The sequence below is a fragment of the Pteronotus mesoamericanus genome, unplaced genomic scaffold (genome assembly GCF_021234165.1).
Source record: "Pteronotus mesoamericanus isolate MK-2021 breed Mesoamerican mustached bat unplaced genomic scaffold, CSHL_Meso_final contig_20, whole genome shotgun sequence".
In the NCBI taxonomy this organism is placed as follows: Eukaryota; Metazoa; Chordata; class Mammalia; order Chiroptera; family Mormoopidae; genus Pteronotus; species Pteronotus mesoamericanus.
Genome location: NW_026555085.1, coordinates 79,359,681 through 79,383,771, shown reverse-complemented (window position 1 = coordinate 79,383,771; position 24,091 = coordinate 79,359,681). Strand labels below are relative to the sequence as shown.

The following is a 24,091-nucleotide window of genomic DNA, read 5'->3' as shown; positions in this document are numbered from 1 at the left end:
AAACAAATGTATATATCTGTCTAACAATGTAATGTATGATTAAATTGATATTTCAAATCAATGGTGAAAATAAGGCTTATTCAACAAATAAGGTGCACGTACCACTATTACTTTAAATAAAACAAATATAGAGCCCTATTTCACACATTATACAAAAAATATTCAGGTGAGTTAAAAATCAATATGTAAAATCTAAGGAGTTTTAGGAGAAAATACAAAATAATATTTTTCTTACCCTGAAGTAACATATTCAAACCCAGAAGCTATAAAGTAAGACATTGACAATATGACCATGTTAAACATTTAAGACTATACATATAAAAAAAGGTAAAGGACAAGTAATAGAATAGGAAAGTATTTGTAGCACATCTAAAAGAGGGTTATTTCTTTGTGTGTGTGTTTTTTAGGGAAAAAACTCTACAAACATTTAATCAAAAAATGGATAAAGAATACCAAAAAGTCATTTAAAGCTTTTAAAAAAAATAATAGAAATAGGCAAGAAATATACAAAAAAAGGCTTCATTTCAACAAATAATGAAATAACAACTAAAATAACACATCATTGACACAATCAGATTAAGTATTAAAAATATTGGTAATATCAAGTATTGGTGACTGTGAAACTGGGTATTCATAGGCTCTTTGTCTTCTTAAAGCAGTCCCTTTAGTATATCTTGCAATGCTGGGTTGATGGAGGTTTATTCTTTTAGCCTTCTTTTGTCTGGGAAACTCCTTATTTCACCTTCCATTTTAATTGAAAGCTTTGCTGGGTAGATCAGTCTTGGTTGCAGGCCTTTGCTTTTCATTACTTGGAGTATTTCTTGCCATTCCCTTCTGGCTTGTAGTGGTTCTGTTGAGAAGTCAGCAGCTAGCTGTACCAGGGCTCCCTTATATGTTACTACCTTTCTCCCTTGCTGCCTCTAGGATTCTCTGTTTGTCTTTGATATTTGCCATTTTAATGATGATGTGTCTTGGAGTGGGCCTCATTGGGTTCCTCTTGAATAGGACCCTCTGTGCTTCCTGGACTTGTGTGTGACTTCTCTCCTCAAATTTGGGAAGTTTCCATCATCAGTTTTTCAAACAGGTTCTCTATCCCTTGTTCCTCTTCTTCTTCTTCTGGTATCCCTATTACATGGATATTATTACGTTTCAGGTTGTCCTGCATTTCCCTAAATGCCTCTTCATTCTTTTTGAGTGTTTTTTCATTTTCTTGCTCTTTCTGGGAGTTTTTTTCTACCCTGTCTTCCAGCTCACTGATTTTTTCCTCTGCTTAATATAGCTTACTTTTGATTCCTTCTACTGTGTTCTTCAATTCAGAAATTGTATTCTTCATTTCCTCTTGTCTCTTATTGATAGCTTCTATGTCCTTTTTCATGCTGATATGGTTTGCAGTAAGTTCCTCATAGTTTCCCTGTATTTTTTTGTAATTCTCTCTGAGCTCGTTGAGCTTCCTTAGAACCATTGTTTTGAACTCATTATCTGATAGTTGACTTGCCTTTATTTCGTTTAGTTCTCTTTCTGGGGATTCCTCCTTTGCCTTCGATTGCGGGGTGTTTCATTATCTTTTCATTATTTGTGAGACTCTTCTTTTTTGCTTCTGCTTCTTAAATTGATCTGTCTTGATTTCCTGACTTTGTGGTATGAACTTCTATGGTAGAAGACTGCTGTGTTTTTCTTTCTGGATCTGCCTCTGATGATGTCAGATGTTGACCCTGTTTGACCTTAGGCAGTCTTTTCGAGATTTCCAGGAATCTACTGTCTGTGGTTGTCTCCTTCTGCTGTCAATCTAGTCACCTTGCACTCAGAAGGCTGGCTTAGAGACAGCACAGGGCGGGGCAGAGTCCCTCCAGGGGGCAAGACTATTGTGTCCTCTCATAGTTGCTGCCACTCAGGGGAGTGGTCTGCTTTAGTAAGATGGTTGCTGCTGCATGGGGAATGAGTCAGCACCAGGATTCCACCAGCTACTCTCTCAGTTCTGTCCCCAAAGCCTCCTTCCCCAGTCTCTTCTCCGGCATCTCTAGCCCACTCTGCCCCAGCCTTTGCTGAAGCCCAAGGTAAATGACTGCAAATATAAATGTATGTGTTGGCCCCTTAAACGGCTTTTTGTGTCTCTAGCTGCCTTTGGCAGAGAGCAACCCTGCCGCCATCACAGCTGCCTGTTTTCTGTGTACTTTTTGGGCTCTGGTGCTGTAGGCTGGGGATTCCTGTTTATGGTTTAGACTCCACTCTTCTCAGGGGGATCCAAGTGGCTGTTTCAATATCCTGCTGGCACTGCCACGCGGGGGCACCCCACCAGCCTTCTTGAGTCTCTACCACACTCCTTACAGTCAGGTTGTGCTAACGCCTGTTCTTCTGTCTGTTGGAGGTTGTAAGGCTCCTCTCTTGCTATTGTTCAGTTGTTTCTTACAGGTGATTTCTCCATAATTTAGTTGTAATTCCAGGTTGGTCCTGGGAGGAGGTCAGTGTGACTTCCACTCACTCCTCTGCCATCTTGATCTCTGACTCTCAATTATTTCTAAGTATAGGGGAAAAAAAAGAAAAACTGCAAGATATTTTTATGAAACAAGAATTCCATTGCCATATAACTTTATAATGAGCACAAAAAATAAACTACAGATCAATCTCACTTAAAAATATGGAAGTAAAACTACTATATAAAATATTAGCAAAGAGAATGCAAGAGCTCATTTTTAAAATAAAATATCATGACCAAGTGATGTTTTTTCTAAAATACAAGGATGGTTCAATATTAGGTAATCTACTAATATATTTACCATGTGTGTAAATCTAAGTAGAAAACCATACAATTTTCTTTATAGAAGGTAAAATCGCCTTTGTCAAAATTTGACAGTCATTCCTAATTATAACATTGAGTACAATAGAAACTGATTATTTAGTGTTTATATATATATAAATATATATATATTACTACACACACATACACCCAAAAGGACACACATGCACAGTGCAGTTCTAAAGCCAATAAATTACCTAATAGAGAATATTAGAGGTATTCACAGTATGGCCAAGAATAAGGCAAAGATACCCACTAACTTCAATACTGTTTAAAAATACATTAGAGGTACTAATAATGCAATCAGACTAGACAAAACAATAAATCCATAAGAATTGAAATAGAAGTGAGACTTTCTATTTACAGATGGTATTGTAGTGTATTTGGAAAGTCCAAGAGAATCAATAAAAACACTATCATAAAAAATACAGAGAAGTAATAGAACTACTAAAATAAAAATTTTTTACATACACAAATAATAGCTAATTAGGTGATATAACAGGAGATAAAACTGTGATTATGTTATTAGCAAAAAGAATTTAAGAATAAATTTAACAGAAAGAGTGTAATATCTGTTTAAGATAAAATGAAGCATTTTCAAAAGATACAAAAGCACTTTAGAATAAATTTGGAAATTTTTCTTGTTTTTGGATATCATGAGTAAACATTATAAAGCTATATTTATTTCCATCTTAATAATACATTTAGCATGATCCCGATAAAAATAACAAAAAGTTGTCTTATGGAACAATTCAAGTAGATTTTGAAGTTTATATGGCAAAATAAATATGAAAACAGCTAAAAGAACAATGGGGAATGAGTATATTAAAACTTACTATAAAGCTTTCAAAATTAAAACAGTGTGATATTGATTCACAAATAGATAGGAAGCCAGAGAGACCAATGGAAGAGAAGAGAAAGCTCACAAATAGGAAAAAAATGCAAATGGAAATACAGTGATGACATTTTTAGAATGTCAGGTTGTGACAGAGAGCAAGGAAGTATAAAGAAAATAATGAGGATATGTAAAATAAACACAGAAGGTATCTTGTAGTTGCTCAGACTAGTCATATTTGGGGCAATTTAGCATCAATAACTATGATATTAATGCATTATTGCATAAAGGAAAATATAAAAGACCATAGGTTACTGAAAACAGTTACTGAATAAATGATACATATATAGCTTCAAAGGTAAGGAGGAAAATTATCTTTATGGAAGACTGCATAGTAAACAATGTTTACCCCTTATTCCAGTGGCTAAGGGATGGGGACATTCCTCAAGTGTTCATATTAAAACCATATTTTAAAATTTTGTAAATATGTTCACTGCTTAAATAAATTTACTGAGAATTTTTATTACAAAATTATTATTAAAAAGTAAATATGCAAATATAAATATAATACTGTCATGAATTTCATTCATCTATCACCTAACTTCACAATTGCAATCAAGTTCAATCTTGTTTCATCTGTATCTCCACCTATTTTCCCATCTTTTTATTTTGAAGCTACCCAAACATCATGCCAGTACATTTGCAAATATTTCCATAAGTATCTTTAAAAATAAGGACTCAAAAACCCACAATATCATTATAACATCCTAAAATACTAACAATAATTCTTTAACATCATCAAATATCAGTCAAGATCAAGTAGCCAAGTGTCTCATAAATGTTCATAATTATTTTACAGATTCAGGACCCAAATATATTATTTATTTATTTATTTATTTATTTTTATTTTTAAATATATCTTATTGATTATGCTATTACAGTTGTCCCATTTTTTTCCTCTTTACTCCTCTCTGCCCTGCACCCCCACTCCCACAGGAATCCCCCCCCACCACCTTGGTTCATGTCCATGGGTCGCATATAAGTTCTTTGGCTTCTCCATTTCCTATATTATTCTTAACCTCCCCCTGTCTATTTGGTATCTATCATTTATGCTTTTTATTCCCTGTAACTTTCCCCCCATTCTCCTGCTCCCCCTCCCCTCTGATCTCCATTTCTGTGATTCTGTTTCTGTTCTAGTTGTTTGCTTAGTTTATTTTTGTTTTTGTTTAGGTTCAGTTGTTGATAGTTGTGAGTTTGTTGTCATTTTACTGTTCATAGTTTTTTATCTTCTTCTTTTTCTTAGATAAGTCCCTTTAACATTTCATATAATAAGGGCTTAGTGATGATGAACTCCTTTAACTTTACCTTATCTGGGAAGCTGTTTATCTGTCCTTTCATTCTGAATGATAGCTTTGCTGGATAGAATAATCTTGGATGTAGGTCCTTGCCTTTCATGACTTTGAATACTTCTTTCCAGTCCCTTCTTGCCTGCAAGATTTCTACTGAGAAATCAGCTGATAGTCTTATGGGAACTCCTTTGTAGGTAACTGTCTCCTTTTCTCTTGCTGCTTTTAAGATTCTCTCCTTATCTTTAATCTTGGGTAATGTAATTATGATGTGCCTTGGTGTGTGTTTCCTTGGGTCCAACTTCTTTGGGACTCTCTGAGCTTCCTGGATCTCCTGGAAGTCTATTTCCTTCACTAGATAGGGGAATTTCTCCTTCATTATTTTTTCAAAGAAGTTTACAATTTCTTGCTCTTCCTTTTCTCCTTCTGGCACCCCTATAATTCTTATGTTGGAATGTTTAAAGTTGTCCCAGAGGTTCCTAAGCTTCCCTCATTTTTTTGAAATCTTGGTTTCTTCATTCTGTTCTGGCTGAAAGTTTATCTCTTCCTTCTGCTCCAAATCGTTGATTTGAGTCCTCCTTCCCTTCCCTCTATTGTTGGTTCCCTGTGTATTTTTCTTTATTTAACTTTGCATAGCCTTCCATTTTTTCCTCCTTTTTGCTACCATACTCAACCATTTCTGTGAGCATCCAGACTACCAGTGTTTTGAACTGTGCATCTGACAGGTTGGCTATCTTTTCATCACTTAGTTCTATTTTTGGAGCTTTGATCAGTTCTTTCATTTGGGCCATATTTCTTTGTCTCAGCACACCTGTTATGTGGGAAGGGGCGGAGCCTTGGGTATTCTTGGGGCAGGGCGGGGCAACTGAGGTCACTACAATGTGATGCTGTATGTGAGGGAAGGGTCCAAGAGGGAACAATGCAGCTTGCTTGGCTCACCACTGGCTTTCCGTCACATCCCTCGCTACCCAGAAGCAAATCAGACCCCTCTGGTGCTGATTCTCAGCTGAGTGGGTTTGTGTACATTCTAGGACTTTGTGGGCTTCTCCAATGAACTCTCCTGTCAACCTGGGAGTTTCTCCTGCTGCCATAATCCCCACAGGTTTTACACAAGAGGTTTTGAAGCTTTCTTTTCTCCACATTGGAACCCTGTATTGCCCAGGCTGTCTCACTCCCCAGTTGTTACTCCCAGTTTATCTGCACACAAATATGGGACTGCTCGGTCCTACTGCCTTGCTGCGCATCCTCTCCACCCCAGCTGTCCATCTCCGCCCCTCCTACTGGTCTGGATGGATGTTTCTTCTTTAACTCCTTGGTTGTCAGACTTCCATATAGTTCAATTTTGGGGCAGTTCTGGCTATTTTTTGTTTTTAAATTTGTCGCTCTCCTTTTGGTTGTGTGAGGCACAAAGTATATCCTCCTACACCTTCATCTTTGCCAGAAGTCCCAAATACATTTTATAGAGAACAATAAAAAATTTCATAATAACTAAATCTAGACTATTACAAATTCCGATTCTTAAATTCTGGATTTTCTTAAAGTACAATAATAATTGTTGCATACTGAAGTTATGTATTCAGTCATTTGGGTGGCATTTTAAATATTTTTCTTTTAGCAATTCAGTACAATTATTTTTAAATTCAACTTGTTGAAAGTGTTGTACTGGAATTGATTAGTCAACATTTGTTTATCAAAAGCCTACCAGGTAGGCGGCAGGAGAGCACACGGTGAACACCTCTAGCAGATATGGACTGAAGCCCTACTGTACACAGATCACATGAGCTGAGAGTTTAGCTTCTTTTTGTCTCAGTTCCCAAATCCGTAAAATGCAGATGATAGTTACCCAAATCCAGAGAATTTTCCATATGTACATGTAGTGGTGGGGTGTGGGGAAGAGTGGGTAAAATGAGAAAATGTGGGTTCACTGTTTGGTACAGTAATTCCTCAATAAATAGTAAATGTAGTTAGGATATCATCTATATCAGGCAAGGTTGAGGAAATGAGGCTGGAAAGAAAGGCAGTGGATAGAGCTGTGCTATCTAATAAAGTAGCCACTAACCACACATGGTTATTGAGCACTTGAAATGTGCCTGGTCTGAATTAAGATATGTTGTAAAATACACGCTAGCTTTCTAAGATGTAGTATGAACAAACAACATATAGTATCTCATCATTAATTTTTAATATTTAGTACATGTTCATATAATATGTTGGATATATTGTGTTAAAATTATGTTAAAACTACTTTCACCCTTTTTTTTTTACTTTTATGAATGTGGCTATTAAAAATTTGAAATTATTTAAGTGGCCTGCATTACATTTCTATTGGGTAGCACCAGGCTGGCTCATCAGTTGTCATTTCAATCACTAATACTTGATCTTGCTCCTCCTCCTATTGTCAATCTAGTCAAATTGGGAGAGATAATCAACTGCCCCTCTCTAATCCCCACAACTTGTTGATTCTATTTCCTTAGTAGCTCACACATCTGTTCTCTTCTTTATCTCTCCTACTGACCTAGAGTATTACAAACCCATTTACTTTATTTTTTGCATTTTTACTGAGATATAGTTCACATAGAACATTGAGTAAGTTTAAGGTATATAACATATTGATTTGATATATGTTGCGATATGACCACCACCATGAGTTTTCTACTTACATAGTACGATCCTCTGTTCATATTATGAAAGCATAATTTTATAGCAAGTGAGCGTAAGAATAAAAATGTTACTTAAATTTCAACAAAAATAATAATTTCATTTTTTTCTGACATATATTAGTATAGAAATTATATATTATTTATCTCATACAAACTTCAACTAATAATAAGTTCTAGAGCTCTAGTGTACAGTATAGTGAACATAGGCAACAACATTGAATTATAATAATCAAATTTGCTAAGAGACTAGATCTTAAATTATTCTAACCACAGGAAAAAAAGAGATAATTATGTGATGTGATAAAGGTGCTAGTATCACTACCATGGCAATCATATTACAGTATATTAAATGTATTAAACCAGAACGTATATCTTAAACTTACACAATGTTATATATCAAATATATGTCAATAAAAATAATAAAATAAACTTAAAAGGGAAGAATGAAGAAAGGAGGAGATTAAAGCTCATGTGGGAGAAGAGATTATGGGACAAGGAATGAAAGATACTGAGGGACAAAGTAGGGATGAGAATGATGGGCAAAAAGAGAAGAGACTTGGTGAGCAAAGCTCAGTCTACAGGCAAAGAGTAGGAGGGGCTAAGGATGTGGTGGGGACAAGGGACAGGAGGATATGGGATTCTGAAGGTCTAAGAACCCTGTAGTCTTGGTTTCCTATGGTCCTCTTAGGTCCAAGAGTTTGCCCATTTTTAGACAGTTGAAATAAGCAAGTTCTTGGTAAACCTGTACATTCGGTACCTTTAGCCAATTAGTTGTTGTGTGCTCTGTACCACCTGTTTTGTCTTCCAGCCCCTAGTGGAGGGCTCCTTCTGTACCCAGGCCAAGTAAAAGACTTGGTAAATTTGGTGACTTGGTCATTCAGAGAAAAACAATAATCATGAAGTGTTAGTGTTGACTAAACAAAATGACTTTTTTAAAGATTCAAAAGGGAAAAGTTCCCATGTGATGTGCTGACATTTTTATTATATTCATAAGAATATATTTTAAAAGATTAATAGTAAAGTTCAGCACATTTTCAATTGTTGATTAGCTTTTTAAATGTTTAGACAGGTAAACTGCCTATTTATATACTTTGCCCATGTTTCTATTGGTTTGACTTTCTTTATTATAAATATCAATCCTTTGCCCGTCATACATATTACAAACATTTTCTCCCATTCTATTTCTTGGCATGTAATCCTTTAATGCATTTGAGGTTTTTGTTGGTGTTTGGTACAAGGCTAGAATCTAAAGCGATATTTCTATCTAGAAGGTAAGCAATTTTCACCATGTCATTTGTTGAATAACTCACCTGTTCCCTTTTATCTGCAGTGCTTTTTTCTTAAGCCTCATAAGTGGTAGGGTCCATTTGAGAATCATCTATTGTGTTTCAGCCAATTGTTCTGTGAATTCCTACACACAGGTTTAATTATTGTGTTATTATGTATTTTTTGGTTCATACATTTAAAAATTTCTTAGCCATCATCATATTTTTACTATTTTGACAGCTGAGATTTAGAGTCATTTTTATCAAGTTAAAATATAAATATTGGCATTTGGGAAATTTGTTGTGGCAGACAGGGTGGGGGTAGGTGGTATGGAGTTATAAACGGCATTAGTCCTTGGTGCAAACATGTAATATGCCAGCCTCTCCGGTCAGCGGCACTTTTGCTGGCGTCCATCCAACCCCGTGGGTCTCCAAGCAAAGCAAGGCTAGCCAGTACCATTGAGTAGTCATTCATCATCTCTGGTTTGTCAGATTTGTTACCAACAAATGTGGGAAGCAGCTCAGCCTCTTGGATCTCATGCCTGTCCTCTCTGCAGGTTGCTTTGCAGAACCTTCTTATGTGTGTCATTCTCTTCTACACTGTGTACTATGTGGTTGTGAGCATGGGCTGCTTGTTGCTTGCGTAAGTAGCACATTGCCTTCAAACAGAATTAAAAAGCTAAGATCAGCTATGAGATGAGTTTATATTTAACACTAGACATGTCTTTATGAAATAGAGGATGCCAACTTTAAAATATATATAAATATATATATATATTTTCTTACTTTTTTGAAAGTAAAAACGAGCAAATATACCATATTGGAAAATGATAAAAGTAGCAATCATGAAATGAAGTGGAGAGAACCAGGCAGGACTCATCTTTTTACCTCTGGAGAATCATCACAGGAAAGAGTGAAGCTGTCCCTCCCCCAGCTTGTGTTGAACCAGAAGACATTTGAACTCAAAAAGAATTTAGAGATAATATACCTCCAAATTAAATATTTTCTCAAATATACTGAAAATAGCGCTGGACTGTGAGTCAGGAGATCTGTATTCTGGCCCAGGTTCTTCAGATCTTCCTGGATCATCTTGACCAAGCCAGAGAGCTTCTTTTACTTTAATTGTCTTCACTTGTCTAATGAAGGGCATAATCCAAAAGGAGGTTATCATGCAAACCAAGTAATACACGTAATTTTAATAACATTTTTATTTAAATGTGTGCCATTTTTTTCCCTCAGGAAATTTCTTTGTCTTGCTATGATTGAATTTTGTCTTTACAAATTTAAGTTGCCCAGACATTGATTTTCTTGAAATACATTATGCATATTTACAAATAATTCCCTAGGAATTGATTGTTTATACAATTTAATGTTATTGTGTAAGCAAGGAGTTAGGCTTTACAATTTCAATATACAAATTAGTGCCAAAAATAATTATACCAACTTTTGCAATGGGAAGAATGTTATGAAGCATGCTTGCAGGCAAACCCACTGAGGAAGCTTCTGGAGCTGACACAGCAGCCTTAGCTGTCGCCTGGGACTGGAGATGGTGAGGCTGCGCCTGGAGCAGGGAAGGGAGGAGAATCTTCAGGACTCTCTGAGCATGGGGTTTCCAGGGTTTGTAGTTAATGTGAGTCAGAAGCCAGGGATTTGAAGTAAAAATTCCAAAAGGCAGCTAACTGATTGGTCAGCTGCACACAACTACAAACTTACATACAGCAGAAAGCGTATACTTAATAGACTCAGATTTTAGAACAGGAAAGGATCTCAGAGATTAATCATTTCACATTACAAATAAGAAACTAAGCCCAGAGGGCTCTGGCTGGTGTGGCTCAGTGGATTGAGTGCTGGCCTGTGGTTTGAAAGGTTGCCAGTTCAATTCCTGGTTGGGGCACATGCCTAGGTTGCAGGCCAGGTCCCCAGTTGTAAGAGGGACAACTGATTGATGTTTCTCTCCCTCTCTTTCTTCCTCCTTTCCCCCTCTCTAAAAATAAATAAGTGAAATCTAAAAAAAGAAATCTAAGTCCGCAGGGTTCAGTCACTTGCCCAAGCTCGCAGTTCACAACTCTATCAAGATTAGAGCATGGTTCTTGTTTCTAAGCCATATGCACTTGCCACAGTATTGGGTTCTCATCCCACACTTGATGGAAGGGACTTCCAAGGTTGCAGCTGAGACCTCAGATACAATGAAATACACTTGGTGGACAATGTGGACTTAATTGGACAAAGAAAGCAATGTAGATAAAAAGGTTATTTGTCTGCCATCCAAGTTGGCCAATTTTTAAATGTGCCACAAAGAGGGTAAAGCTAAAGACATTGCCGTATGTGAAGAGCAATGTGCAAAACCTTGACGTGCAAAGTTACGAACTGCTTCCTCCATAGTAAACTATTTTCATTTGTAACGTCTTCAGGGCGTATGAATTCGACGTCCTGGCACCATTTGACTTCAAAACAAATCCCTCATGGCTCAACACAAATTATAAAGGTAATCTGTTTTAATTTTCAATCTTTATCAATTTGTGAACTAAATGCCTCCAAAAATCAACATAGTTTTTTATTTTATAAAATGTTTTTAAATATCGGGCCTTTCCATCGGCCATGTGTATCTTATGCTGGATTTCAAAAATTAACGTGGAAGGTGCTATAAAAATTTAAAAATGGTTATTCCTAAAAGATAGAATGGGATGGAATAAGTGGGTAGTATTATTATCTGAATTTTTATTCGGTGGTATTATGGGTAAAATGTTGTGCATTAAGTATTTTTCCAAAAAAACGGTTTGATGTGCTGATATAGGAAAATGATCATGAGGTATGAAATGGAAAATAAAGATTACGAAAGAGTTTGTGTAGTCTAGTTATTCATTTTTGTAGACTAGAATAAAATACATGGTGTCACTACTAAGAAATTGTGCAAAAAACTGTTATTTTCTAGCTGGGATGACAGAGGTCTTTCATTTTCTGCTTCACACATTTCTGCTTAGTTTGATTTTTCTCCCCCAAATAGTATAAAACTTGTTGCAAAGGAAAAATGATAAGAAAAAATATACTAAGGAACAAAAATTCTTTTTTAAGTTTATTATTTTTTGAAGAAATACTTATTAATAACTACGATGTTCATAAACCTTATGTAAGTTAATAATAACACTTATGTGTATTGAATATATGTCACATTTACTTGTCTTGGGGGCATTCATGGTGAGTTTGCTCCATCTTGAGAAAAATTAGATTTTAATGTTATTTTCCATTATAAAATAATGAATGTAAATTAATTAAAGCTTATAAAAAGCACACAATTTGGGGTGCACAATGCAATATACAGGTCATTTATCTAGAAATGTACACTTGACACCTATATAATCTGATTAGCCAATGTCATCCCAATAAATTTAATTAAAACACACACATAAAGGCAAAAATTACTGTGAAAATAATAATGAGAAATAAATATATTCTGTATTATTGTAAAAAATAAATATTTAAAGCAAATAAATAAATAAAGTATATACAATTAGAAAGGAGAAAAAGAAGAAAATGAATTCCAAACTTACTTTCTAAATGTCGTTTCTCTTAACGTTCTGTTAAATTTCTTCCTACTTTTAAACAATAAATTGTGGATTCTTTAAACAGTACATTTTTTAAAAGAAAACCACTGGACATCTGTTTTTGGAACATATATGCAAAAATATAAACATGGCCTGAAATCAAAGAAATCAGATTTCAAATGTGTCTTGTATAGGAAACTTGGTTTGCCGGAACTACTAAATTAAAAAAAAAAAACACCCTCAAATGGGTAACCTCTTTTTGTTCCATTATGGATTCAATTTTGGATAGACAAGGTATGTTAGAACAAGAGTCTTTCATCCTAATGAGATACAAGAGGTATAACACTCTATCTTAATTTTGTCTTCGTGCATTTCCCTATTAAAGATCAAATTACCTTATTTTCTACCAAGACTACCCACAAATAATAAGGAACTAGTCACAGTGAAGATTTAAGTATGAACAATTAGAAAATATTAATTAATGTAAATTAATTAAAGCTTATAAAAAACATACAACTTTGGGTGGTGGGTGCACAATGCAATATACAGATTATTTATCATAGAAAGGGACACTTGAAACCTATATAATTTTGGGTTGTGCATGTGTTTTGGGTAAGGGGAGAGATTGTTTTCAGGTCAGTCAGTAAATTGTAGGACAACGACACAGGCTTATTGAACAAGGCTGTGTTTTTACATAGCAGAGATTAGTGAGGATCCCCCAGATGCCTGGCACAATTTATAGTCCTTACCTCTCACAAACACTAGCATTTGTACAAAGATATCAATAAGCCCTCAGCCTATTAGATCTTTAATTTTGATCTTGGGGAAATAAATCCCACAAGTCTTCAAAGTTGTTACTTTGAGACTCTAGACTTACTTAATTTTGGAACAGTAATCTCAGAGCCTTGAGAATGTATTTGGGGTCAGGTTTCCTATCTAAGTAATTTTGTCACCCAGGAGATCATGTTTATGAAGGACATGAAAAGTCTGAGTCTACCTCTGTATTGCAGAGAATAGATTGCAAATTACTTTCATTTTAAACTAAAATCTTCCTAGCAATTTTTTGAGGCAGATAAAATAGTACTTCGTGTCCCAATTTATAAAAAGGGAAACAGACTGACCTAGAGGTTAAAACCTTGCTCAAGGTCTTATAACTCTTAAGCTATAAGGCGAGACTAGAACACCGGTATCTTGACTACGAAATCTGTACTCCTGTCTTTAAATCACACTTTTTCTCATATCATAAACAAAGCATCTGACTTCTCTATCAGCATATGCAAATACTGCTTCTTCAAGACTAAAAGCACTATCTCTGAGCAGTTGCAGGTTAACTCATGAAATCTGTAATGCTGCTAAAAAGCCATCTCTGTTTCCTTATAATTATGTGGAAGCTCTATGAGACACTGGTGGAGGTAGGAGTGGAAATGTAGTGGGAAGATATGGTGTCAGTGAGTACACTTGCTTCCACAGGCTTGACTTTAGGAGGCAGGGCATGCTGAAATGAACTGTATTCCCATACGACAGAAAAGAAGCTAGTATGAATTGTCCATTCAACTTTTGAAGCTTGTTCAGTTAAATTAAATAGAACTGAAGAGGAGTATGAGGCCTTTATAAACAATGGCACCTGGGACTTGTTTATTTGGTGTCTTGCTCATTCAATAGGCAATTGCTGGCTTGCCAGTTAATAAATTACTTCTGAATAATAGAACATGATATGGTTATTTTTTTTTTTTTTTGCTTTTAAAAAATATGGAGTATTCCTGCCTAGATTTATCAATTCCTGAACTATATGAACTTACCAAACATTTGCTGTGTTTTAAGAGAAAATAGAGATAATATTTATGGAACATGATACTATTACAAAGGGACCTTGGGCATATACCACATCTATTTGTCACTTTAAAGTTTGATGGATCCTTTCTTTGAAACCACTATAATCTGAAAGTTCCATATCAAAAACAAAGGCAAAACTCTTCACATGTTGAAAGCTCTTAGAGATTTGTGATCCTTACCTATATGTGGTCCTGGCTCTTTGTACATGTTCAGGGAAACCAGTCTGAGACAACTGGTGGATTTAGAAGAGAGCCTCCATCCACATGAGTCTTTTATGAGGCTCGCTTTTATTCATGGCTATTCGCTATGCTTCCCAAGGGACTATCTGAATGTACTGCTTTATTAAAAGACACAAAAGAACATATTTCCAAGTGAAGTAATGATTGGTACCAAAAACATGTTATAATTTTTATATATTTTTTTATTTCTGAAAACTCAGAATTGAAATTTTCATTAGTTTTTAATACATCTTAAAAATGAGACTTGCAATCCAATTACCGATCAGCATGTATTGGTTACATTGTAACTTTTCTTTATAGCATTCTACCTTCTAAAATGCTAAGTATAAAGAATGCAAAACAGAAATTATGTATTGTTATTTTTCTGTAAGTCTAATAATTATTAAAAGATGGGATGTATTAAAAGTTCTTTTCCAAATCTGAGAAAATCCTACCAAAATTGTTTTGTTGAACAACTCGTAATGGTCCTGTTACTAATTGCATTTCAGAATTATTAGTTACTCTGATCCCAAGTAATTATATTCTTCTTCTTGTGTTCAGTTCTTTTAGTCTCAACAGAGGCCACCTACTTTGTTTGTGGACTGCTTTTCGTTCTTATGGTGGAAGAACAGGTGTGGGACTATGCTATATCAGTAACTGTTCTCCATGTTGCCATCACTTCAATGAGTAAGCAAAACAAAATAAAGCAAACACAACTTTGTTGTGTGCATATTGTACTCTGATGCTAAATAACAAAAACTGATGGTAAAAGATCTTCACCACCCCTTCCCTTATTCATTCTCCCCACCAAGGTCTTCTACCACTTGCTTAGTTACATTTTCCAATTCAAAACTGTACTGACATGTAGGTGCTTTCTAGTCTATTTCCACATTCAACTTATGAGCTTGTAGAAAGTTTGCCTCTGTTAAGAATACTCTCCTACAAAATCCTTCTTTAAGGCAGAAATTGGCCAAAGACTGGAACCCAAGAGACCTATGCTCGAAGGCTTGCAAACTTCTCAACACCATTTAGTTATGTTAGAAAAATTACTGGGTTCTTAGACTAAAGGGTTTCTATCTCTGCCTGTGATCTTTGGAGTCAGAAGAAAATGGATTCAAATTCTAGTCCTACCTTTTTACTAGGTGCTTAGTCTTAGGCAAATTACAGTATTGCTAACATTATTGGTTGCCTCCTCTACTAAATGGGGGATGATAGTGAAGTTTCAGCGAGAATGATAAATTGTCTGACACAGTGTCTAGCACATAATAACTTCTGAATAAATAATAGTTTTATCCATTTCTTCAAAATTTTCACTTTCATTATAACTTTTTCTCCCTTGCCTAACCATTTTTTTTAAAGCATGCTAGTGTAAGTATGGGTGATAATCAACCACAAGTTGTAATTCAAAGTTATTATTAACAACTTAAATCACTCATATTTTCAGTGGCCTGGTCTACTCAAGGTTTAGTCAGTCTTCAACTTAAGAACACACAATATCCAAATGAATTGCTACATTTCAGCATCACTGCTATTGGAAAATATCAGAATCTCAGTACCTTAGCATCAATTTCCTGAGACATAAAACCTTACAGTAATTTGGAGGACCACTGAACTCCCACCATCTTAGATCTCTAATTTACTTTGGGCTTAATATTTCCTGGAAGCTAGCCACAGGACATTCACAAAAAGGCTTGGGTGGTTCAGTCTTCAAGGTTGAGATAAGCAGTTGGCTTTGGAGTCAGAAAAGTTACAAGTTAATTGCCTAACACATGGAACATAGGAAATGCTTCACAAATATCTCTCCACAGAATGGAGTTCGTAGTGAAGTGACTCAGAACTTTAGAGAGAGGCAGGCATTGAGGACAGGGGTGGTCTTTGGACCATCTTTGATGTATATCTTCAAAACAACTTTGTGAGCCGACCTGAGACTCCATAATTTATAACATCATTTCTAGGAGAGAAGTTTCAAATATCTGACTTGACAAATGACCTTTTTAGACTATGACTTAAGTGCAAATTTGGGGGTGTCTGATTTCATGAATGGAAATAAAATTTCTCTGTTTTATGTGTATATGATTTGCCCAAACAGAAGTATTTCTTTATGAGTAACAAAATAATATGTGTTTTGAAAATGAACGCCTGTTTTTTTTCTGTTGCAGTTATGTTGGAATTCCCTTTGACATCACATTGGTGGGCTGCTTTAGGTATTTATATATTTATGATACCTATATAGATTTTATATATACATATATAATATTTGTATAATATAAATACATACTTATATATAAACTGGGGCATAAATTTTTCTAGGTGGGTCAAGTAACTGAACCAGAAGACTTATCATGGGCTTTATCATTCTAAAATTATAGGGAATAAAACACTGGATATATTTTTGTGACATATTCTTTTGGTTCTCTTTCCATATGAATTACATTACTGTCATTTTAGTAGTACAAGAAGAAGAGAAACTACTTTCATATTTTTCTCTGCCCACAAAGTGAACAACTGGATTCATCAATCATATACCTAGTAAGAACATTAACCAAGTGAAAGTGGACTTTTCTAAAGCTTTTTGTTCATGTGGAGCCAGGTGTTGACTACGAAATATTTTTAAGTTTTCTCTTTTCAGCAAATTTTGCAATATTTTTATCTAATTAGTGTCCTTCTTAGTGATGAAAAATGGAAATGCAGCACTTTGCCACATTCTTTCCCAAAAGCTGAATGTCTGTGTGTAGTATCAGTATTATGAATACGTATATTACCTACCAATCTCTTCACCAGAGTTTAGTTCTCCACTTATTTTGCATATCCATAAGGCCTAGATGTACGCTTTTCTCCAATATTGTTTAGCACATACAGAAAATGTGTAGAAAGTACTAATATTTTATCTTGTATAAATCTTTCAAAATGTAAATTTTTAATAAATTGGAAAAAAGATACTGAAAGACATGCTATAAATGTAAGTGGAAATTATCTTTTCTCTATGAAAAACAATAACTTTTTTGGATTTTATTGACAATATCACAAAATTTACTGAGCTCTAGTGAGCTAAGTCACATAACAAATATCACCTTGATGTCAAGGAGACACAATGTTAGCATAATGGAATGGCCAATAGAATTTGTTAAAATATGTGGTAACTATTTTAGTTTCAATAACCAGGGTTGGATTACTTAGAGGACAGTTGTCAAGTGATGTCTTAAGTAACCTTTTTTGTTTTTCCTTGAGTTAAAAAATTTAGATAAACAAGAATAGTGCCTAAACCCCTTGAAAATTCTGTCTCTTGGTCTCACATTGGATGTGTGTCCATGTGTGAGGAAGCTGTGTGGGCCTGTTAGGCCCCTGGTTCACTTAGGGCTCTTACCTCAGGGACCTTTGCCCTTTTTTAAAGGCATACACTTATTGCCATACAGGGAACAATGGCTATATGAAAGCCCTATAAGCCTGGATTAATATTTTAAAACAAACTAGAATTATTAGGCCAATGAAGTCAGAGCTAAATGCATTTTCATATAACTAAATAGCTCAGGTAGGTAGAATTCTGGGTATTTATTGTTCCTAAATATTTGGCACAAGTCAGAGATAATTGCCTATTCTGAGAATCCTTGCTGCAGAGTATAGTATATCAAAAACATCTTTTTCTTTTAAATTAAGTGTTTGTTATACATCATTGAAATCATTGGTAGCCCCACAAGTGTTTAGTAAATTGGCATTAAGCTTAAAGGATAGAAAAAAGGCAGATAGTAACTTCTCATAGACAAGAAAATAGATAAGTGGGTAAAACCAGACCATAGTTGTCAAAAGTCTTTGAATTATGAATAGCTGCATTCTTCAGTATAGATTTTTAAAAAATAAACCCCAGTTATGAAGCACCTTGTTTATAGGAAAAAAATTTCTAACCAACTTTATTGAAACAAATTTCACTGTGTAAAAGTTGATTTGATTCAACATGCAGAGAAATCAAAGGTTCAAGAATATCTACTGAAACAGAAATATTTCTTAGTGAGTTGGTTGAGTTTTGAAGCCTCTAACTTCTCAGAATGATTCTGTTTTTTAGAATTCCATATTTAATAGCAATTTATGGCAACTAAGATTTCATATTAGAAACATCTATAAAAATTCCACAGTTTTACATAATGGGTTGCTATGCAGACAAGAAAAATAAGTTCAATAATATGAAAGGTATGGCAGTAAGGTGGAAAAGATTATCTAAAAATGGGATTTTAGTTAGAAGTGTTTGTATCAGACAATAAGGTGGGCTTTTGTGAAGATGTTAATAATAACTGAGTTGACTGCTTGATCACAAATATGAGAGTTTCCTACATATTTAGTGACAAAGCATCAAAAATAGCCAGAAACGGGAAACCGTCATGTGCTCTTACCTTTGATATTTTATCTGGTATTAATATAACTCAGCTAGAATGAATGTGTTTGTTGAGATGTTAATAAAAGGCTTAAGAAAAAAAGATTGAGTTTGTTGGCACATGAAATAATAGTGGTTACAGAGAAAAGCTGGTGACCTTGTGTTGCTATTTATTCTATGCCCTGATCAGACTAGCAACTAGATAAGGACGTGCCTTAAAAATATTATGGTTTGATTCAAAGACCCACTTTTTTTTTTTTTAGCTATTATGATAAGTTGTTTTTGTTTTGTCTTGTTTTACTTTTATACAAAGGCGGCTTCTGTTAAAGTTTTTATTTCTTTTATGTTGTAACTCCTTTTGTTTTTTTTTAAGCTGTGATAGCAATGGTAACTGATGCTTTTCACTTTGTTCAACTTACATAAAACAAGCCAGCATCTGATCAAAAGTATTACATAAGATCTTTCTTAAACTAATGAAAGGTGCTTTGATGATTTACTCCTTTGGTCTGTAGAATTAGGACTGAACTTGACTCTAACCACTATAGTTGCCATTACTTTTCTATGGTGAAACTACTGCTGATGCTTTCTTTTCTACATAAAAAATGTTGCCTAAGGATGTCTGCTATTCCTTTTCAAGGGTTGTCTTGGTGGGAATGTTGTCTGTTTATGTGTGAATACGGAAGTGCTTATATTTTGTTTGTTGCTGATGGTTTTTTGTTTGCTTGTTTTGTTTTTTGTTCTCAGTAGTCTTGTGTTAGCCCTAGGTAAACTTTGTCTCCTTAGCCAATCAAATATTAAAGACTATGGGGGTCTTTCTTTTTTTAATTAACATGTCCTTGTTCATCTATTAAAAGTTGATCAGTGTTTCAGGAATGACTACCATGGGCTTTGGAAACAGACTTACCATTATTGATTTAAGGTTTTCCAGAGATAAATGTAGTTCACAGTTAATTGTTGAGCTCTAATACAACTGATGATTTAAAATTGAACAACAGTTTATCATTTTGTAACAATGTCAGTTGTTAAACCTTGACATTTCAATGAAAACATGAATTGTAGTTATAACTTAATGCAAATTCAGCAGTTGCATTCAGAGTTAAATTATTTTAACAAATAAATTTATTTAACAAAAAATCTGAAAACTATACTTAAAAATATTTCCAAGTTAATAGCATGTTTTTCTTTTATAATTAGAGAGAAAATACCTTATAAAATATTTTAAAATATCAGCAACACAACTGAAAGGCAGGTCTGAAGAGCTGAAAGAAGAATTGAGAATTGTGAATTCCTTGGCATGTTCTTTGACTTTATTGCTTTTGAATTTCTGAGTTTTAAGACCTCCTTACTATTAATTTGACAGAACCATGCACCTATTCTTCCCTGAAGGAAGTTTTAAATTTCAACAATTTACCAGCACAAAATATATACCTACTCTCTCTTAGCTCAACGTATAAACTATACTATTTCAAATGCTATGTCAGTTTTAGGAACCCTATCTTAGTCATGACAATTGTTCTTATTCATAATCTCACCAATGAATTATTCATTATTGGTAGTTAACCAAAAATTTCCTTTCATTACTTGCAGGATCTGGCTTAATTTCAATGATATGTGGAGGCCAGACTTTAGCATACTGTTCGTTCAAAGACAACTTTATCTATCTGGAACTGGATGACTTTTAACAGAAAAGTTGAATTAATTTGCTTCAGATTTTTTATATTATTATATACATTGTGGCAGAATCAAATTGTATTTTTTTGTTCATACCTATATTCAAGGTTGAATTTATTCAGGATACTTTATAACTATGAAAAGAAAAAAGAGAAGTTAATGGAGAGCAGAAGAATCCTAGTAAAGAATTCATGAGTAAAATGTTGCAAACCCATAAATGCAGTGTTCTTCAAAGTGGGTTACATAGAATAATAGTTCTGAAGGATATTAATAATGCCATGCAAAGAAAATAAAAGTTTCATTTTTAAGTATATTCGTGGAACCCTGGGTTTAAGTAAAACAGGTTTATTTATTTCCGGACTTCTTAAAATCTTTAACATACCCTTGGAAACAAAGCAGTGGTATAGCTTATGCATGGTTTCTCAAACATACATGACCAGGAACACACTTTAGAAAATGTTAATGTATCATGTGGAAAGTATAACACAGAAAGTGGCAGATTCCAAACTACACAAATCCCTGTAACCAGAATTAAATTCCATTATCACCCCATAGTATTTTTTTCCTTGTTAGAGCATTTCTTATGAAATTATTGTCTTTTTAAAAACAGTATTTATTTCTTTCCTTAGACTGGGATCTAACGTAGTGCTTTTCAAAATTTATGTACATTTGAATCACCGGAGGATCTTGTTGTGATGCTGACTTTAGTTTAGAAAGACTGGGTGTAGACTGAAAGTCGGTATTTCTAGCAATTCCTGGGAAATGCTTGTGTCGCTGGTTCATGTTGTTACTTTAAGTAGCAAGGTCTAAGTGCTTGGGACCATATATGTTTTCAGGTTGTATAGCTCTATATTGCCAATCCTATGTTTTTTTATATCAATTGTTTTCAATAAATACTTGTTGAATTGAATTACAAATGAGGAGAGTTAACTTTGTATGTGTCTTAAATATTTACCACTTTTTAATATAGTTTAAATGTCTCCTGATACAAAAGAAGTGCATACTGTGGTTACAACTAAAATATAAGTAACATACATCTCCCCCCCCCCCAAAACACACACACACACACACACACACACACACACACACACACACACACACACACACGCTCACTCCTACGCTCCTACACACAAATATTCTGGGAACAATTAGAAACTAAACAAAACCACCTCTAGGATTTTTTCCCTAAATGACTCTTTTTACCCTAAAATCTCATTCTTTCACAAAGATATGCATTTTACCACTAAGATGTGTCATGCTAATCATATGTATTTCAGGTGATCTTCCAAAAAACTACTTTGTGTTGGTCAGTTACTGATGAGGTAATTTAAGTTTCTCATGGACATGTAAATCTGAAATAATGATACTGTCTCCTTTGCTTCTTTCTCACATTTACTTATTCACACAAACTGCCTTCCATCCATAATTCTCATTCTTCCTGTTAAATTTCTCTAAAATGTTCAATCACAGATGTATTAAAATACATAATTCATCTAAATCAGTCCAAGGACTGTAAATTCCAATTACTAACAAAGATTATTTTCATCTCTAAAGAAGGCAATATAAGGGAGCTCTGAAAGGATTGGCATTATGATCTTTCATTCCCCAATTAAAACCCACTGACAACACTCAGGAAAAAAGTGTCTCTTTAGAGATACAACAAAACTCAATCTTGCTGTATGAAAAGTGCAAATTCTGAACAAACCATGAAGACATTTATGACAAAGCCTATCCCTATAGAAACACATGGAAGAAATTTACAGAAACACTAAAACTGCCTAAATAAATTTGATAATTAAAAAAAGATTTGGTTGATTAAATACTTTTTAATATAATGAGAGTTAAGTTACACTAGTAAATTAAAATAACAATCTCTCTAGACTCAGAAGACCTTAATGTCTTGTCATATTGTAGTGCAGCTTAATTAGCATGTTTATTTTTAGGATTAGGAATCCATCTGCTCAGGTAATTATTATTGTGTTAATCCTCTTTATGTTTTTCTCCTGATCACAAGAATAACCTGTGGTTTTTTTCTTTTATTCATTAAAATGATTATTATTATCTACTTGATGACACCACTTGACAAAAATTAAAAACACAATTAAGTTGCATATTTTAGCTTAAAATAGTATGTATCAGACATATCAACTAAATATTCACTTTAGTTTTTATCGTCGAAAGCTATATATAAACTTTTCAAAAAGTCAAACCCATTTAATTAATTTTTCTAGTGTCTCACATGGAATCATAATTTGATGGGCTTCTATCTTATATTTTAATGCATATTTTTCATATTTTTAAAAAAGATAATACTTCTACGTCATACATAACCTTTTCATAATTATGTGTTGTAAATCAATTTATATATTACTTAAAATAATTATTTTCCAAATGAAGGAACAATAGCTTTACTTTTGCTGACAGTGGTCCCAAAATATATATTTATTTATTTATTTATTTATTTATTTATTTATGATTACTATTATATCTGCAATCTAAATATTAGACTCTTATCTAAAATTTTATGGGTTCTGTTCAACTGATTTACCTTTGTAGTTGAATTGATCAGTTCAAAAGCTGTTTGGTACCCCTCTAGAGCTATAGAGATTATCATATAGAAGTGACAACATATCAAGATGTACTATGAGATAGAAAATTTTATGACAAACCTCCTAAGGGAAAACATAGGCACTTTCTAAACTTGTTGTTCAATAAACTTTAGAAACCTGAATTGCTAGGTAAGTAAATCTATAACAAAAGCATCCATAGATATGGCTGCGGTTAAAAAAAATGTGAAAAAAAGGGAAAAAATACAAAATGGTTCATAGGGAGAAAGGAAATTCTTCAAAATCAAAATGTAATTCTCCAAGATTTAATTCTCCAAATGAATATTTCTATTACAGAAAAAAAAAAGCCTCATAAAAGATGTAAGAATTTGGAAATATTTCACATTTTTAATATAGGAAAATAAAGTTACAACTTTTTCAAGGGTTATGCATTATTTGCACTAGCGGTTTCTTCTACTTTTTTCCATATGCCATCTAAATGTTCCTGGTAGTTCAGTAACGAGAAGGCCAAATCACTTTTTAAAAACAGAGAGAGAAGTGTCTATTCAGGTCCTTTGGCCATTTTTTAATAGGGTTGTTTGTTTTTTTGGTCTTGAGTTTTATGTTCTTTATAGATTTTGGATATTAACCCCTTATCAGATGCATTGGTGAGTATGTTCTCCCATTCTGCGGGTTTTACACTTTGTAATGTCATGGACAGACCTGGAGAACATTATGTTAAGTGAAATAAGCCAGTCAGGGAAAGACAAGTATCATATGACTTCACTTATATATGAAATCTAATGAACAAACTGAACTAACAAGCAAAATAGAGGCAGATCCGTAGAGGGCAGAATGACAGCTATGGCAGGGGGCAGGTTAGGGAGTGGAGGGATGGAGCAAAAAGTAAAAAGGGCTCAGGGACATGGACAACAGTGTGGTGGTTGCAAAGGCGAGGGGGGTGTAAGGGAGTTAAATGGTAGTGGGAAAATACAATTTAAAAATGTTAAAAAAAACA

General features: G+C 34.1%; 1 protein-coding gene across 1 annotated transcript in view; it reads left to right on the top strand.

Moving 5' to 3' along the window:
- The window catches only part of TMEM244 (transmembrane protein 244), a 92,438-nt gene extending 71,900 nt beyond the window's left edge, over positions 1-20,538 (top strand). Inside the window, exons 2-7 of the mRNA XM_054568644.1 lie at positions 9,281-9,340; positions 9,458-9,543; positions 11,312-11,385; positions 15,055-15,180; positions 16,653-16,697; positions 20,444-20,538. Of these exons, the coding sequence (XP_054424619.1) occupies positions 9,281-9,340; positions 9,458-9,543; positions 11,312-11,385; positions 15,055-15,180; positions 16,653-16,697; positions 20,444-20,538 (486 nt within the window). The remainder of the gene's footprint in view (positions 1-9,280; positions 9,341-9,457; positions 9,544-11,311; positions 11,386-15,054; positions 15,181-16,652; positions 16,698-20,443) is intronic.
- The last annotated feature ends 3,553 nt before the right edge of the window (positions 20,539-24,091 follow it).